The sequence below is a fragment of the Pyrus communis genome, chromosome 6 (genome assembly GCF_041283825.1).
Source record: "Pyrus communis isolate YQ-2024b chromosome 6, ASM4128382v1, whole genome shotgun sequence".
NCBI lineage: Eukaryota > Viridiplantae > Streptophyta > Magnoliopsida > Rosales > Rosaceae > Pyrus > Pyrus communis.
The window spans coordinates 7,717,399-7,736,504 of record NC_142570.1 but is presented as its reverse complement, the minus strand read 5'-3'; the positions used below and the strand labels follow the sequence as shown (position 1 = coordinate 7,736,504).

The 19,106-nt window shown below is 37.5% G+C and overlaps 3 protein-coding genes across 6 annotated transcripts; all 3 read left to right on the top strand.

Annotated features, from left to right (window-relative positions):
• Positions 1-3,711: 3,711 nt before the first annotated feature.
• LOC137711366 (uncharacterized) lies at positions 3,712-6,383 on the top strand. Of its 3 annotated transcripts, XR_011065052.2 has the most exons (5): positions 3,712-3,889; positions 4,485-4,650; positions 5,513-5,618; positions 5,829-5,877; positions 6,058-6,383. XR_011065052.2 is itself a non-coding variant. In XM_068450596.2 (4 exons), the coding sequence occupies exons 2-3, from the start codon at positions 4,508-4,510 to the stop codon at positions 5,571-5,573; spliced, it is 204 nt and encodes a 67-aa protein (XP_068306697.1). In that variant the 5' UTR covers positions 3,712-3,889; positions 4,485-4,507; the 3' UTR covers positions 5,574-5,618; positions 5,829-5,988. The 3 variants fall into 3 exon arrangements, 2 of the variants coding, with proteins under 2 accessions (XP_068306697.1, XP_068306695.1); XM_068450596.2 differs by lacking the exon at positions 6,058-6,383 and having other exon boundaries at positions 5,829-5,988; XM_068450594.2 differs by lacking the exons at positions 5,829-5,877; positions 6,058-6,383 and having other exon boundaries at positions 5,513-5,807.
• Positions 6,384-7,098: 715 nt separating this feature from the next.
• Positions 7,099-7,931, top strand: LOC137711401 (uncharacterized). The gene has a single exon (XM_068450637.2). It carries the CDS (start codon positions 7,283-7,285, stop codon positions 7,754-7,756), a length of 474 nt encoding a protein of 157 aa, XP_068306738.1. The 5' UTR covers positions 7,099-7,282; the 3' UTR covers positions 7,757-7,931.
• A 6,943-nt stretch (positions 7,932-14,874) lies between these two features.
• LOC137711100 (embryogenesis-associated protein EMB8) lies at positions 14,875-18,795 on the top strand. 2 transcript variants are annotated; one of them, XM_068450304.2, is made up of 8 exons: positions 14,875-15,354; positions 15,548-15,676; positions 15,943-16,074; positions 16,326-16,468; positions 16,565-16,662; positions 16,752-16,846; positions 17,450-17,503; positions 18,265-18,795. In XM_068450304.2, the coding sequence occupies exons 1-8, from the start codon at positions 14,962-14,964 to the stop codon at positions 18,475-18,477; spliced, it is 1,257 nt and encodes a 418-aa protein (XP_068306405.2). In that variant the 5' UTR covers positions 14,875-14,961; the 3' UTR covers positions 18,478-18,795. The 2 variants fall into 2 exon arrangements, with proteins under 2 accessions (XP_068306405.2, XP_088551793.1); XM_088695667.1 differs by having other exon boundaries at positions 14,888-15,354; positions 15,919-16,074.
• The last annotated feature ends 311 nt before the right edge of the window (positions 18,796-19,106 follow it).

Below are 19,106 nucleotides of genomic sequence, written 5' to 3'. Positions count from 1 at the left end.
GAAATTGCATCAAATACTTAATAGGCACAAAAAGAATCTATAATAAACATTTGAAAAATTCTCGTAAGACCTTCACATATATATTTTTCAAACTTTGAATGGTCCTGAAACTACTTTGGTCCCATTGTCCATCCACTAGCATGGCTGTAAAAAGTGAGTTACTTCCATAAGCATATGCAAAAGTTAAAAGACAAGTTGGGATTATTATTTATTATTATTGTAATTATAATTAAGTGGGATTATAGAAGATGGAATTAGCTCACATGGCACACAATTTAGAAATAGAAAATCGATGTGGGATTTTAATTATCTATTGGTATAAACTTATGGGTCCACATTTTGTAGAGACAATGGGGAGACAAAAGCACTCAAGTGTTGCCGGACCACATGCCTCCGTTCAGTTTCTTAAAGTATCACATGAATCATGGGATGTCACAATGGAGTTTCCTCATTTATTTTCGACTTTATTAGACATTGCAATAATAAATATATTATTAGTTTTTTACTATATAGATTCAAACTAGGGACATATTTATATATAAGGAAGAAAAGAACGAACATAACAAAAGATGTTTATACATTTTAGTATGTACCTTGAATTAACGTTAGTTGCGTGATGCGAACTTCATTCAGTTTGTATTTGGAATTGCTTGTATCGCTTTGGTATTTGTTACTTCATATGCACACTAGGGAACTGATGGAGCTTATAAAATCATTTGTTATTTGATGACGGTCTTTAACGTGTAATATATACTTGTAGGTTTAGAATCGGCTCAACTAATTCATACAATCAGTTACTTCAACATCGTGTTTAATTACAAGTTCACTTACCAAACTCTTCTTACGATCTTGGTATTAGTCTTTGCTCTTTTGTAATGACAATTGATTACATGCTTCCTCTGTATTATATATATACTCTTGAAATATTTTATTTTATGCTTAAACTAATTTAGTAATTTATAATTTGGAATTGGATCTTCTCCTGACCAACACACAAAAGCCATTGGATGAAAATCCAACGGCTACAATTATTATAACTTTTAGAGTGCTCTCTATTTGTAGTCGTTGGATCAAAATTCAACAACCCTTATGTATTGGTCAGAAGGCTTTTGAGCCCAAATTCAGGAGAGGATCCAATTCTGTATAATTTAATAACACCAGTTGGCTGATCCATTTTATATCCCTGGACAAAGGATAGGCCGGTTTTATTAAAAAATAATAATAATAGGTAGGCCGGTAGGAAAGTACACAAACTAATAAGAGAAATTAGTTTTTTAACAAAAAAAATAATTGAAATGATTTTTTAAACAAAAAATAATAGAAAGTGGTGTTCTATTCACTCTTTTTTTTCTCGCACAATTTTTTAATTTTTCGTCGTCAAATCAAATGAATTAAAAAAAAATGAAATGATAAAATTTTAATAATGAGTATGTGAGAAATAAAAAAAATGCGTAGATAGTACATTCCTAATGGAAATAATAAAAAAATTGGGCGTCTGGGATTCTGCCACTTGGAGGGTTCAGGATGATGCTACGAGTGACCAAGGGTCCAGATTACAATGACCAAATTCATGATCAACAGAGGGCCCCGCTTGTAAGTTTTGTGGTCGGACCCACACTGAACCATCAAGTCTTTTGTTGGGACACACTGATGAGAGATTCTGAGACAACCACCGACTCGCTTTAGGCTTTAAGCTAGGTGGTTGTTCCAAGAATATCAGACTGGGTAGATTTTGATCCATCCCCTTTCAATTTTTTTTTTTTTTACTTTTAATCTTTTTATTCATGTAGAGTAGCATGGACTTGTAAATAAGTAACATAATGCATGGTTTTAATTAAGTAGGGTAACACGATTTTGTAAGTTTGTAATTGAAAAGTTATCAAAGTGATTTTGATTTTGTGATTGTGAAGAAGTCAGGTTAGTAAAGTGTATTAGTATATGAATAATCGTTTGGAGTATGGAGATGCATTAAACGCGTCATAAGCCATTTAGATCATTATGACACACCAATCACTATAAGCGAGTAGCAAATCAAACTCTTGACTATATACATGTGAAAATAGAGGACTCTGTCGATTCTGGACCATGAACATGTTTGTGAAATATGTTATGTGAAATTAAACTGATCCAACAAGTAATTATAAAATTTACTTCATGCGTAACTCATAACTTATAAGAGTCAAATCATGAGCTTGAACATTCAGATTTCAAACCAATACAAATGTAGCCGAGTTTATCTTATGTGTAAGAAAATGTATAAGCGATTACATGTATTCAGAGTCCATTGTAAAATTACGATTGTGCTAGAGACACTTAACCAAATCCAAAATTTAAGCAAAACATAGGTAGCTAATTTTGAGAAGAAAAAAATGTGAGTAATTGGCCAAAAAAATTGCTTTGAAAATATGATTCTTGTGATTAATCATGATAGTAGGGAAAGTGTAGATTTAAAAAGGATAAAAAGGAGAGATCTTGTGAGACAAGAAAGCACCAAAGTTTGGTGCGTGTGGTGGGAATTTGGTTGATGTTCATAGCCCAAAACTAAAGCCATTGATTCCGAACCCACTATCATCACTACTCCTTTTCTTTGGGAAGATTTTACATGTTAGGTTTCTTGGCGAAAATCTTCTTTTGACTTTTTTTTAGAACCGATAGATTCTTCCTTATCTTCATTTTTCATTAACATATGCCCCACACTTTGTGCGTGAAAATAATTTTGATTTTGATTTTAAAATGAGAACGAGAAAGGAAGAAAAAAGGAATGTGGATTAGAGAGAGAAGTTTTCTTTTTATATTTTATTGTTCAAAATTAGAGGGTGTTATGATCACCCTTGAGTGAGGCTTTGAATAAAAAGGTAAAATATAGTTTGTGTGAATTTACTTTATTGCCCATGATTTTGTTTTGTGGTTGAAGATAAAATTGTCTTTTTACCCTCTTTTGGTTGGCAAAGAGGGTTTTAATGTAGTTTAGATTATATGGAATCGATTTTTATAAAGGAAGACGATAAACACGCTCTTTTTAACGTTTTACATATTTTTGTTTGATGTTGTTCATTGTTTTTGTTTGATTTATTCTATCCAATAGTCATAAATCAAAAGAAGTTTGTGAAAAGTTAAAACGGTGTGCGGAATCATATCTCTGTATTAATAACAAGTATGATACCTAATATTATTGCTTTATGTGTGGTTTAGTGCAACCCCACTTCTACAAGTAAGACAAACGAACGTATAGAACTAATTTTGGCAAAAAAAAAAAAAAAAAAAAAAAACATAATAGAACTAAATTAAGGCTTATTTTTAGTTACGCTCCTAAACTCGATTTTGATCTCATTTTGCCTACTGTAACTCAAAAGTCACCATTTTAATCTCTTTACTTTGACTTGTGAGCTCTCTCTCTTAACAACGTTTATAGATTACAAAAGAACTTGTTAGTGCTTTCAGTAGAAGCATCTAGCTTCTTCAATAAATCCTTCTCGATAGTTTAAAAAAAAAAAAAAAAAAAAAAAGCTCTTCAATAATCGTGCTTCTATCAAAATCGCTTTCAAGCATAAGTGCTTTTTGCGCATGCATTTTCAAGCGGGAACCGAAGGTACGCAGGATAAATTGAGAGGATTTAAAAAACAACCCAAGTCCAAGGGCACTTGGACCCAGTGTAGGTCCATTAACAACAAAAACCCAAATGCTTTATTGGGTCCATGCAAATAACAAGACAACCCAAAACCCATATTTTAACTTGATCCGCAACCTTCGGTGCTCTCTCACCCGCAGAAATTCAGAATCCCTCTTCTCCGCCACCACCACATTTTCGCTCCGCCGTCTCAGTTTCCCGCGAAGCCACCGCCCAGGAGCAGCCCCAAGTTTACCACTTCAACGTCCGAACTTCTCTTAGGTAATTTCACGCTCACGCTCACTATCATCTTTAATTTCTGTTTTTATATTTACAATTTGATTTTCTGAATCCAATTTTACATTTTGTTGCCGATTTAAGGGTTATTTTTTTTTTTTTTTTGGGTGGTTTTTGTGATTTGATTCAGATTAAGATTATATTAAGATAAGAAGAATAATAATTACTCAGCGACCATGGCTACTGACTGGGGTTGAGAGGGGGACTTTGTCTTCCGTGTTTAAATAGTTGGGAAGCGAATTTAAGTTTCAAAATTTTGAATTATTGATATGAATAATATTTGACGTTGCTTGAATGGAAAGAATGTTAAAGATCAACTCTGGACCTTGATTTTAATTAATCCTCACTTTGGTTTTATTTCCTGAGCTGTTTCGATAATTAATATGTCCAATTTTATACATATTTATATCATTTTTTGTAAAACAGTTTTCTTGGCACTTGAAAACATAGCGAAATCTCAAAATTCTGGGAATGGATATCCACCCTTTTGGCTAAGTTAGCTAAAACCTTGGTTATATGTTTTGAATTACATTTGGTGGATTGAATCCGGAATCATTTCCTTCGTTTGGATTGGGACTAGGTTTTGCAAGAAGCAGAAGAAGTATGGCTTTGACAAACTTCATACTCACAGTTGCTGGTGTAGGCGCGGTGGTTCTTATGCTGAGGAGCGATGTCAGGCAATCAGCTTCCATCTTCAAGCGCAATGTCAAACACATCCGCACCTGGCTTGAGGAAGAATCCCCCAAGTAATCCTCTTCTCATTCTTTTTTTCGTTTTGTTTTTCTGTAAAATATGTTCACTATGAAATTGTTTGTAAGTGTGCAAGTTGGTACTCAATTTAGTCAAAATTTAATTTGGCAGTTCATTTGAATTCTATATGTTTCTTGAAAATGGTTCAGCTTAACCGTGTGTCACTCTTAACATGGATACGTGTTAGCGTTCAGCAGATTGCAGCATCTGATATGCTTTATATTTAGATTTTGGATGAAGATTTATGATGTTATCATGAACCGTTTTCGTTTGTTTTGTCTTGATGTTGGAAAAGAGGAAGGTTTAGTAAGTTAGCAAGCAATGGTGTGAAAATTGATCTCCTGTGTGAGAGATGTTAGTTTGGTGGGGGTTTGACGGGTTTGATTTTTGAAGCCTTAGATGTACTGTATTACCTAAATGACTAGGCATCTTTAAAATGATACTATCTCCATTGCCTTTTCTCTTTTATCTTAGCCTTTCAGTATTACCATTACCCTAGTCTCGATCTTTTGGTTGGAGTAGGGCATTAATTTCTGTAATTTGGAATCAGCCCTCAAATAGAAGGGCAGATCATAAAAGACTTTCATTTATAGTATTACTTGGTTCTATTCTTTGTGTCAAGATAAACCAAGAATGATTTGTTATCAAACACTGGTGCAGTGTACAAATCATTGTCCAGCCAAACCTGGACAGTGGACATTGATGATTGCGTAGGGATATTTTTTAAGTGTGATCTTGAGGACTCGATGAATTGTGATATGCCGTTTTATGTTTATTATCATGGAAATAATGTACTCTGCTTTCGTATATTTTTGTTAGTGGTCTTGCATCTTAATACGACTTCATGGATTCTCTCAGAATCACCAAGGAACTGGAATCAAAGGTTCCACCAAAGGATATTCCCAAGGACAAGCACTAGTGTTGATACCGGCTTCTTGTGTTGTTCGCAACAATTGACTACTCGGTTCTCTCTCTCTTCTAAGGAAAAGTTTATTATGTGATGGCGTTTCCTTAGGAATAAATCTTGACCTTGATTTTCTGTTCATAAAATGTCTTATCTTGTTTATCGTAATTGATTTTTGGTCTTTAGATACACATAAGTAACTATTGACTGTGGAGAAAGCTATAGTTTGTTAATCGGAGGTTTCATGTTCGTATCGGTGTATTTTTGTAGCTAGTAACACTCAAAGATGCCGCAGTTGTGACTTGACCAAGATATTCAGGTACGGAATATCCACTGCATAAGATCATCGAACCTTGTCAAGTTTTGTGTGGTTCTACTCCAAACTTTTACCTAAATTTCAGCACTGAATGCTACGCTTGGCAAAATTTCACCTATTTTTGCATTTCTGGTCAAAATTCATTCAAACAAATTGACACCTAAAAGTTTTCTCAACTTCCAGTCACCAACAGGAGAAATTCTTCCATCCGAAACCTGGAGGTGGTAGTCCAAGGTGCGACGGACACATGGTCCAGATGCCCGACCTAAGACTTTCTCCACCAGCAGATATTACCAAAATGAGAAAAGTACAATAGGTAGATAGGTAGATTCAGAAGTGGCCAGTAATTGGTAAAGTGTGTTATATGAGAACACGAGTACGATTTTGGCAGCGTAAGTTTGGCAAGAAAACATGCCCCCGTTGGTTATAGATGGTATATGAGTGGCCTGATGCTGTGCATATAAAAATAATTTTTTACATAACTATAATTCGAGACGATACTATATTTAGCTTTTTTCGGTTGGAGATAATATGAAATAACTCCTAAATTTTGTTCGGATCAGCCGCAGGCAAGCAGATATGTTGTTGACCTACGTGCACGAAACCCATTGACGCCTAGCACTCGAAACATCATTTGAGATGTATTCGAGCCGTGAGGTTTAGACTTTGGTATCCTATAGATCAACTTTTAGATGTAGTCAAGTATAATCATCCAACACGCCAAACCATGTGAAACCGTGGCAAAGTCTTTACCTTCCCTTTTTAGAAACACTAAATTAATGGTAACCGGTAGCAAAAACTAACTTTTCTTTACCTAAGTTGTAAGCAATTAACCCTTCTATTATTTACCAAATTATTTGGACACTTAAAACTGATAAGCTAGCTAGCACTCTCTCTACTACAAGTGAATATATTGATATCGGTGGAAATATCGATATGCAAAATTGTTGAAATATTGATATCGGTTGTTTTCGATAGAAAAGATGACAATTTGCTAAAAAATGTGGAAATTTAAAATAAAACTTTAGGAAATGTCATATGGTAATTTGTTAACAGTTAACCGATATGTCAGAAATATCGAAGAAATTTGTCAATTTTAATTGAAATTAAGAGTTTCTCCGAAGGGTGGGTGAATACAGTGTCATCAACGTGTCTCCGACCCTTAAAGTCCATTATCACCTTAAGCACGTAATCACCGTGCCGACCAATGACACAAGCGCAATGTCCATTTGGTGAACAACCCACCTCCCTCTCCGAACCCTAATTCTGTTCAACTTCCATCCAACAACTTTGAAGCCCTCTCCCATCTATTAATTCAACCCAACAAACTAAAAGCTCCAAACCTTCAAACCCTCCTTCCAAACACTCTGAAAAATATCAAAGATTTACTCGCGACTCTCCTCCAACGATGGCTAGTGGCAAGCAAATTGTTGGTGAAGACAAGCAGCGTGCCGGGGCGGAGATCGTGTACGGCCCCGAAGATTGCTACCGGCAGTCCATAGACCTACTGGAAGAGCTAGGGTTTCCCAAAGGCGTCCTCCCCTTGCAGGACCTCGTGGAGTGCGGGAGGGTCAGAGAAACTGGGTTCGTGTGGATGAAGCAGAAGCAACCCTACGAGCACTTCTTTGAGGGGTCCAACACGCGTGTCAGCTACGCAACTGAGGTGACTGGGTACGTGGAGAAGTGCAGGATGAAGAAGATGACGGGGATCAAGAGCAAGCAGGTTTTTCTTTGGGTCCCGATATCTGAGATGAGCGTTGAGGATCCGGCGGGGAAGAAGATCGTTTTCAAGACTCCGATGGGGATCGGGAAGTCTTTTCCGGTGACTGCGTTCATGACGGAGGAGGAGAAGCAAAAGTATTTGGAGAAGGTTAGCGAATGAAATTAAGGAAAATAATTGAGGTTTTTCAGATGAATTTGTGGGGGTCAGTTAATTATATGATTAAACAACTATTTATGGGGTACTTTTGTTTTTAATTTTTTATTATGTTATGTTATGTTTTTAATTTTATTTAATAAAAAAAAGGACAATCGGTGACAAGTCACGTCCACCAACACATGAAGATTTATAAAAAATTAACAGAACATTAAAATTAAAATTTCATTTTACAAAATTAACTACAATACATACATGTATTTAATAAAATTGTCATATAATTATTATATTGTTGTAGGCATAATTTACTGAACAATTATGGATGCCATATAAAGAGAGAGGGTGCGGTAATAGTAGAGAGAAAGAGAGATGTGTAATTGTGAGGTGTGTTTGATTCACCCCAGTGTGCCTTTATTTATAGTAGTAGAAATGGTAAAACCTTTCTCTTTAGGATTACAACATTTAATAGGTAATCTAATTCTAATAGGAATATATAATACTTTCCCAGATTCCCTAGGATTTACAATCACATTCCTATTCTAAATATGACTGCAACACTCCCTCTTGAGTGTGTAAATACTCAACAAACCATCACATCAGATTCTTCAGCAGATAAGGTAAAATAGTTGATGAAGTCATCGGCACAACGGGTGATCGCGAGTCTCAAATTTACTTTGAAGTATGCATTTGTAAAAACTCACAAAAACATTGCTATGGTAAAACCCAAGGAATGGGAAAAACTCATAGACTAAGGAGAAAAGTAAGAAAAATATGTATAATGTCTAAAACGCTCGTCAAACTGGACAAAGGTACTAAACTCAACGGAGTATGATCATCCCGGGATGGGTGCCTCATTAAAACCTACTTAGGTAGTAAAAGCCCAGTGAGAAAAATGCTCCTAATCGTAGGGACAAAGAGTACATTAAGATCATGTGAGTATGTTTCAAGATACTTCCCCTGAGTTAGACATAACTTCTAAATAAGAGAACTACAAGCGATTCAACTCAGATAATTTACGCATACCGATTCCTTGGACGAGCTTCTGAAGTGTAGACTTGGGCAATGACTTGGTGAAGAGATTGGCCAAGTTGTCTTGTGAACAGATTGCATGACTTCAATCTCCTGATGCTTTGCTGATGTAGATGTAAGTGCAATATGTCTTGGCGTTGACTTCGTTGATGTATCATGGCTTGGTCGGGTTGATACATGCGGCATAATCTTCATGGATCATCGTCGGGACTTAACGATGGATGAAAACACAACAAGTACTTCGAAATTCTCAACAAGAACTTTTAACCATGTTTCACTTGTGGCGTAATGAAGTGAGCTGAGTCTTATAACGATGCGAAGATTTCGCAACTAAGGTCATATCGTGGACCTCCAAGATATTACGATATCCTTAACAGTAAAGACATAACCATTCGGGGATTTTGCCTTGTGCGGGTTTGATAAACAACCAGCGTCAGCATAACAAACAAGGCAATCATCATTTCGAGGATCAGGGGGGTTGGATTTGCTCGAGGTGCGTTGGGATTTGCCCTCATAGTACCTTCAGGGTACGTCTTTAATACCAAATCAGTGGTTGCGTATAGGCACGGTGCTGCATCTTTACCAAGATCAATAGCGAAGGAGATGTCCTGTCTAAATACAATGAGCTAAGTACAACAAAGCGCAAAGTTGAACTCATATATGTAATTTCGGATTCCATAACCTCTTCAAAGGTCTCATTTGCATATAACGTATGGACGATCAAAGGTATACTTAAAGGTAACACATTCGGGGTGTAGTTTAACTTGTAGACCAAAATATTGTTAGAACAATGCTTCAACTTCAGGTTAAGGCATAAAAGAGATTTCCCAAGATCCTTCATCTCAAATTCCATCTTCAGGTGCGAGGCGGTTTTCTCAAGCTCTTCTGGAGTCTTAGTGAGATTTGTGTCAACGACACAAATTGTAACTCTAGAAATTTGGAATAAGACTTCATAGTTTAACACGTAAAGGCATAATTCATATCCCTGACTGATCAAATAATCATATAGACGGGTATACCACATCCGTCAGATTTTTCAATCCATAAGTGAATGCCTCAAAACAAGTTAAGAGGGTGTTCCGTGGTTTTGGAACTATTTGAAACAATCTATGTAATTCTTCGAGACTTACATATAAATCTCCGTATCTATATCCTCATGGAGAAAACACTAACCACATTTCATAATGCTGCTATCAATCACAAGACGTTTGAGAGAAACATTGCGCCGTAAGGGGTGCATCATATCGTACCATTTCATTCATCTCATAACGTTTCATTTCCCACTTGTAACACAACAGGGTTACCTTGGGCACTGTAGGAACGACAAGTCCAATACACACTTTGGTAAGGAATTTGATATGGATTGTAACTTTAGTTGTCCAATCAGTTCTACGTTGTCACTTAATCAACGGAACACGGTTTGATATCGTCACTTTTTATTTATGCCGGTAGCTACCATATAAGTGAAAACATCATCGATCATAATCTTATTTCAATTCTATTTAGCTCATCCAAACTAGTATACTGGACCAAGAACTTTAAATTTCGGGAGAAATCTGGATTAATCTCATGAGATGGAAATGATTTAAGACATCGATCGAGTTTAGATTCATTGTTGTGCCGTGTCTTCCTCTTCTAAGAAAGTGAATTAAACGAACCGAGTGATCTGTCGTGCTCCAAGTTAAGGCAAATTGATTGGTTATCTGCTGGTGTACCGGACCGTCCAACAAAAGCGTCCAAACCGTCCAACAAGGGCAACACACCCTCTAGGGATGCTGACTCGACGTTTGTTAAGTACGTCTATCTTTGCAGGCATGTTTGCAACTGGTATATGATCTCGTCACTTTAGCTAGATCAGAGGAATGCATCTGGAGCAACGTTCTGAAAACTAGAATTCATCGCATTTGCTTATCACACTTGTGCGGTATGGGATCGAGATAAGACATAGTGGGCAACGTCCACGCAACATCGCGCCGTTTTACAGGAACATTGACGTTCTTATCTCCCCCTTATGGCGTGAAGTCTGTCTCATTAAAGTGACAACCCGTAAATGAGCGGTAAAGAGATCGCATGCAAGGGCTTAAAGAGAGCTAGTGTGAAGGAGAATCATGATCGACAAAAAATACACATCCTTCTTTGAGGACCCATAGTGGTACGTTGCGGCGACGTAACTTGGCACATGGAATGCACACCCAAATACGTAAATACGAAAATCTTCAGGTTCGTACCCAGTAACCAACTGTAACGTCATATAGGTTGGGTGGCAATGGGCCACAAGGCAAACCAACATAACTGCGTACAAGGATTGCATAGCCCTAGGTAGAAACCGGAAACTTGGTATGTTCACCAAAATTCGGGCAATCATTTGAATTGCGCTTTATGATCACCAGGCGAGGCTATTTTGGGTGAACATGGGAATTTGATGTTCAATTAGAAACCCAAAACGACATGTAATACTTTATCGAAAACCGTCGATGTAAACTCTCCGACATTATCCAATCTCCCGGACCTTAAGGGATAAGTAGGGTGGTGAACCCATAATCGGCCAAGAGGTTTAGCAGTAATGTGTGTGGACAAACATGTGACTTAGTTTATCGATTCATCAACCAAAACCATAAGTATTTATATGGTCCGCATTTTGGTTGGATTAGTCCACATATTCCCTTGAATCCACTGTGAAAAGAGAGTCCTGTTGTATCTTTGTGAGGACTGATATAAAAAATCAAAATTCCTAATGAGCATGCTTGGCAAAGTGTGCTCGTAGGCACAATATCCTTACTTCAAATAAGGAGATGCATTGTATCATCATTGTTCGACCTAAGTGTCCCAAAAGGTCGTGCCAAAGCAAGTAAACTGCTCAATCACCCAGCTCTAGGCTGACCACATGTGATGTATTCCCAATTGGGAGACAACCCATTGGCCCCAAATCAAAGCTTCAAGCTCATTTTTGGAGGTGGTGCAAAGATATTTCACTCTATTTTCTTCAATGGTTTCATTTATGATCATTGTCATCTCGAATATTCTTAAAAACTCAACGTTAGGGAGAATTTAAGGTCTCTTAAATGGTAATTCAGTATCATTCATAAACGAGGAGCGTGCAAATGCTCTTAATCTGGTTGGATAGACATGAAGTCGTTGTTAGAGATGTGATTTAAGTGTAAAGTTAGTGTGCGTAGTACGCATTCATCCAGACAACTAACTTTCCCACATTCCAACCTAATCACGTGTTTAATTGAATTGGTCACATGTATTAAGAAACATGATTCAATTAACTCATATTCGAGGACAATATCAATAAAATTATCCATAAGTAAAACATACACCAAGCTTGAATCCAAGAACATGGAAAAATGTTCACAAAGTAAATGGTTTACTAAGGGGATTCGGCAAACAAGACCATCCATGTCAAAATTCTGCTCTTCCAACGGTGTTTGGTGGAGCAAAAATTAGTCTCACATATTGACTACTAGAATGGTACTCCTTAACAACATTGATAGGGGCACAAATATATGCATAACCAATGATCTATTCCATCAAGACGGAAGAAGATTTTGTAGGGTTAAGGTTCGGGAATATTATCCCTTATTCTTGAAGTTTTAGGTCTTAGGTGCCAAAGATCACGCTTCGGGTATGATGCCACACCTTGGCAGGCTTTGATTCTACCATATGTTGTAAAAACAAACTCGAAATTGTATTGTGAAAGAGTATGTCATTCAGTGTATCCCTGCCAAAGCAGTGCATTACCATTCGGTAGGCTTTGACCAAACTGGGTCGAGCCATTCTGTAGACTCTAGCCAAATTGGATCCATACCTTTCTCTCACATTTGTGGTAGTAATCAGATCCGAGAATGTGGTAAACTTCTGATTTCTACACTGCTGCTTCAGGGGCGAGTTAGAAATAGGGAATGACGAGAAAAATATTCTCCAGTCAAAATTCGATCAAATTTATAAACTTCAGAATTGTACTCATTCATGGACGTAATCATGGTGTGCTTCGGGCAATATGTCTCATGATCACATGGTCCGTAGGAGCAAGCCAAAGAGCCATGGAATTCTCTTTCGAGAGGTATCTCCATTGATAATGCTTTGAGCATAAGTCTTCGAATGAAGATTATAGCGGAGGCTTATTCAACTCTTCCTTGCCATTGTTAGTTTCAATGGTTTCTCAGCTTCTTGCTAGTCAAGTGGAGATTCACATCTTGTACCCCACATAAAGTGGTTTCTATTAGAAACATCCAATTTACGAAAATCGAACTTGTGACGGTACGACAATCCACTGAATGGAGGGAACAAGATTGTAATTGGTTCTTTGAGAATGAATCAACCATAAGCATCAAAGTTAGAACATTCGAGTGCTAAGACATGGTTTTCATGAAAAACGTCGAGTTTTAATGGGTGTATTGTTTTATGAAAACTTCGGATTTCAAAGGCACTAAATTGGAAATTACAGGTTCAATTTAGTTTTATGAACAATTAGTTCATAATAAGAGGTTCTTGTAAGAAACACATAATGCAATATGCTAATTTAAGTATAGTGGATTTGAGTTTCTTCGGGAACTCAAATGTGAGAGTTTCGTTACTACGAAAGTATGTGATAGTTCAAAGTATCAAAAGAAATTATTGAATCGTTAATGTCCAAAAGTGATCTTCAAGTCAATAATTTTGGATTCATTATCAGATTAATGGACTGCAAGTCACTTTTAATTAATTCAATAGATTGAAACCATTCGGGGTCGATCGTAGAAATAAAATAATATTATTAGGTAAAAAGTATAGCCTAATTTGAGCTTGGCCGTGGGCACCCCATGGTTGGGTGCAGTTAGAAGCAGAAACGGGCCAAATTTGGCTTGGGCAGGCCACACGGGGTAGCCCAATCAGCATGTGCAAGCTATAGGCTTGCAGTGTGAAGATGGGTCGTGTGAGGCTGCTGCAAGTAGCCCAACAACCTGCAAAACAAGCTTTGCAGGCTTGCTACAGTCACGGGTTGAGAATGAGAAGATGGAGCCCAACGTGCTGCAATCAACAGAGCAAGCCAAGAGGAAAAAATGGGCCCAGGTGTGATTTAAACCCAGTCTGGTATGCGGGCCAAGGCTGTAGGTCTGTCAGGTGATAAACCCAGCGTGTGGGTTTAGGTTCGTGCACAGAAAAGCCGCCCCCCTTCCTCCCCCCCCACCCCCCCCCCCCCCCCCCAAAAAAAAGGGAGCTGCTGTCTTGGCTTGGCTTCAGGCCAGCTAGGCGCGGCTCAACAATTTTCCTCTTTTTTTTCTCTATTTTTTTTTTTCGACATCTAGGGTTTGAACAACCTTAACTGTTTCTAATTTATTTATATTATTTAACTCACAAATTTCACATAGTATAATTGCGTAATGCATGAAACAAATATATATTGACAAATATATGAAACATATACAATATATATATATATATATATATATATATCGGAAGGTAAATATAAATGTAGGGGGTTCATGCATCATGGGGAATATTTTCATGCATTATGGTCGTTTTAAATATTTTACTTTATTTTAAGCGTATCTGATTGGTAGAAAACAAATAAAAGCCTTTGAATTTGTAGAAGATCCTTCTCTGTAAGCCAGAATTGCATCTTCAATGTGTTGTATCACGTTCAACACAGAAAAATTAAATTGAATCAATAACATGTAGATCAATTCAAAATAATAAATTAATCATAAAAAAATGATTTAAACGTAATACTCCCCTGATTGAAGAATAAACTCTCTTTAGCGCAGCGTCAAGAACGTATTGTAGGCATAATTATGGAGGCCATATAAAGAGAGATGGTGCAGTAATAGTAGAGAGAAAGATGTGTAATTGTGAAGTGTGTTTGATTCATCTCATTTTGTCTTTATTTATAGTAGTAGAAAAGGTAAAACATTTTACTTTAGGATTACAACATTTAATAAGTAATTTAATCCTAATAGGGAATATATAATACTTTTGCAGATTCCTTAGGATTTACACAAACACATTCCTATTCTAAATATGACTTCAACATATATATATATATATATATATATATATAATTTATGTAAATATATTTATTTAATACAAGTATTATTTAACCGTTTGTAGCCAAATAGTGAAAGAGAGAGAAACACTTTTTGTTGTCTTTCCGAAAGCCACTCGTCAAGCTATCCGCTGCATACAAAACCAACCAACCAATGGCCAGAGCCTCCCTGGGCTACTCACCACCTCTCTCCTATTTCCGCCACGTGTCCCATCTCCACAGCCGCACTCGCCTCTCCGCCTTCTCCTCGCTCCCCGTCAACTCATCCGCCGCCCCCATGGCCCACCCGTCCCTCGAAATCCTCGGTGGCGCCCGCGACCTCTTCCTCCCCGTCCTCACCACCGTGACCCGACCCTACGACCCGTATCCCATAATCGGGTCGAACCGCCACGTCGAGACCATATTCGCTTCGTTCTACAGGTCCACTCCCGACGTCAGGCTTCGCCGAGAGTGCCTCCGTACTGCAGACGACGGCGCCGTCGCCCTCGACTGGGTCTCCGGCGACGACCGCCTCTTGCCCCCCGATTCCCCTCTCCTCATTCTCCTGGTGCGTTCGCTCTCACATTTCTCTTCCTTTAAGGGGTGTGGTCAAACTTGGAGTTAAAAGAGCATTTTAAAGTGATAGAATTCACTACATTATTTCCTGTTTGTTTCCCGGGAAAAATTACAATAATGAAAAAAGCGCAAAGCTTTTGAGTTAAAAGTTGAATTTGGATTCTGGGTAATGGGTGTTTTTGCAGCCGGGTTTAACTGGAGGGAGTGATGACTCGTATGTCAGACACATGTTGGTTCGCGCCAAAAGTAAAGGATGGCGGGTTGTGGTGTTCAACAGCCGCGGTTGCGGCGGCAGCCCTGTGACAACTCCTCAGGTATTCTCACTTTGGCCCAATCAATTTCCATTTTACAATTGTACCAATTTGTGATTCTCTGTGTTTAAACTTATAATCCTAATTAACATTTTTTGCTAGCATTGTTTACAATCGGCAGGATTGATACTTGTTGTCATGAGGTGGTTGTTTTCGAGTTCGGATTTTCTTTGGTTCCTTGATGGGAGTTGAATGCTGAAGATTTGAACTTTTTGATGTGTTTATTAAGCCTGTTTTGTGATTAGTTATCTTATGGCGCTGATGTGCAGTTCTATTCGGCTTCATTTTTAGGAGATATGTGTGAAGTAGTGGCTCATGTTGGCACTCGGTATCCGAAAGCTAATATGTATGCTGCTGGCTGGTCTCTTGGTGCTAACATTCTCGTTCGCTACTTGGGTCAGGTAAAATGTAACTTCACTCATTTCCTCTCACGTTCTGGCAGTATACTTTGTCATTGACCAATCACTTTTAGGATTTCTGTACTGTTTGTTCGTTTGGACAATTGACTTGCACTACAATTGTCCAGTGTGTGTGCACTACAATTGTACAGTTATAAAAATTACCAATACACGGACCTACATTTTGCACTGGAATTTTCTTATCCCTTTCTCCACTTTCATTTCATTTGTATTCAATGATGTGGTACCTGCAGGAATCTAATGCATGCCGTCTTTCTGGTGCTGTCTCATTGTGTAATCCTTTCAATTTGGTCATTGCAGACAAGGACTTCCATAAGGGCTTTAATAATGTTTATGACAAAGCTCTTGCAAGTTCACTCTGCAAAATTTTCAAGAAGTAAATCTCATGAAATATTAAATTATGTTCTCAACCGTTGTTTATATTTCAGCTTCAGGTTGATAAATAACCCAATTTTATGGCACTACATTGTAGGCATGCTCTACTTTTTGAAGACATGGGTGGTGAGTATAATATTCCATTGGCTGCCAATGCAAAGACCGTCAGGGAGTTTGATGACGGACTAACTCGTGGTATGTATGTTGTGTACATGAAACCATTTGATTTCAGATGGGATAACATGACATTCATCTGATGAGAACACCTTCAATGAAAACTGCAGTTTCGTTTGGCTTCAAGTCAGTAGATGACTACTACTCTAATTCCAGTAGTTCAAATTCCATAAAGGATGTCTGCACACCATTGCTTTGCATTCAGGTAATCTTTCTCTCGAACATTTCATATGGTTAATAGACATTTTATGAACCTCTCAGCAGATGTTGGTGTGTGTAGATTCTAAAAGCTCTTTTGTTATTATTCTGGTTGAATTTATAGTGGACTTGTTATAAGAAATATTAGACATATCGAGCCGGGGCATATCTATTCAGTGGTGTTTTCTTATACCGAGTTTGGTAGGAATGAGGTGGGAATGATAGAAAAGAGAGAGGGAAGGAAAGATGCAAAGATAGAGGGATAAGGAAAAATAGAGCGATAAGGAACCCCCATGCCCAGTATAATCTCTTCCTCTAACAATGAATAGATTGGTGATTGGTGGAGGGATTGATGAGCATAATAAGCACAAGTTATGACATAATAGTGGTAATCCGTGGCTTTATATTATATTTCCATCACTGTTTATCCCTTCGAAACAAGAAGAGGACAAAACTACTACTTTCCCTTGTCATGACTTACCTCATCCATCCTTTACAGTTATGTCCCTTCTATCAAACAGTGTTCTTGTTATGATTGCATGAGCGGCATAACTAGAATTGTATTCAGTTATTGCAAATGTTCTTACACTTATTGTTCTTATGGTTTCAGGCGGAAAATGATCCAATTGCTCCTAACAGGGGAATTCCTCGTGAGGATATCAAGGTTTGTAGAGTCTCGTGACCAAGACAATATTCCCTAAATTATGTTAAACCTTACCTAATGTTTGGATGAGGGCCTAGTTAACTGAGGCAATATTTGTTAGGAATGCTCTAGAAAAGTTAGACAGAGGTACTTGGAAGTGACTAGATGCAATACATATGAGAGAACTTCCGAACGACTCCTTGAAAGGTGTCATTTGAAATTCTGCTTTTTAGTGTTTTAGTAGTGGCTTTGTAGTGCTTGAGTAGTTTATTGGTAGTGTTCTTGTATTGCATTTTTGACAATCGAGCCGAGAGTTCCTTGGTACTTAGAAACTCCCTCATCCAAACATAGGGATTAGTGGTTTATTTGTTATTTTCCAATAGTTCTTGTATTTTGTTATTTCCAATATAATTTGGCATGTGTAATGCCTTTTACACCAAGATAAACCACAAATTTTTGAAATACTAAGTAACGTGATAGGGTTTAGGGTAGTATGCCGTGGATGGACTGTTCTAGACCGAGCATACCCTTGAAAATGAAATGACCAGGGAATCCCTGTTTCTTACAAAAATTCAACGGACCCCATATGCTTGGGATTGTTAGAATTTTTAATTTTTAATTTATTTTATAAAAGAGGTTATCTTCCTTGGATCACTTGCATAAAATGGATTGGCATACTGTCATGTTCCCTCTGCTTGTGAAGAATATTTCTGACATATCTCTGGTGATCTCCTGTATACTATCAGCATGTTAATATAGTACATCCCTTGCTGTTTTGTCAGGACAATCCAAACTGCTTGTTGATAGTGACACCCAAAGGTGGCCATCTAGGGTGGGTTGCAGGTGCTGAAGCTCCATTTGGAGCACCTTGGACTGATCCGGTCGTCATGGATTTCCTTGAGCATCTGCAGAGAGGAAAATTTGAAGCCTTTTCATCTAGGAATTTGGAAGGCGCGCACCGAAGTTCAGAGGGCTTGCACAGCTTGGAAGTTTAGTTGGATATGTCTTCATTGTTGCCATATACATCTTATATCTTTATCAGATCGTAGTCTTAAAAATGCGATGGAATATGATCAAATACAATACAAATAAGCTAAAATCATTCGATTCTTTGTACTTGTATGCTGTCGAACAGTGACAGCTTAGCGAGCATTCGTGCCTTGGGTCGATGTTTTTCAAATTCTGATGTACCTCGTGTAATCCATGGGAGAAAATTTCACCAGTATTACGTTCTTGTAGTCTTCGCCATTGTGAAAGGTGTAATTGTACGCTGCTCTCAACGTCTATAATGTTCTGAAGAAAACTTCTTTTAAGGGCCTGTTTGGTATCTTATTTGAAAATTTGTATTATTTCTCAAAACATTTCTTAAGAACATTTCTTGAAAACAATTTTCTTTAAGACTCAAAAACTTGATTGGTTTGCGATTTAAAAATTTTAAATCTTACAACTTAAACTAAACAAAAAGATCTAAAAAGAGAGGATCGTAGGATAGGGAGAAACATGAGAAATGAGGAAAGAAAGTAAAAGATGATTGAAGGAAAGAAAAAGAAGAGAGGATCAGACGAGATAGAGAGGAAGATAAGTGAGAGAAAGAACTGAGAGATTGAAAATTGCGAATTGGAGG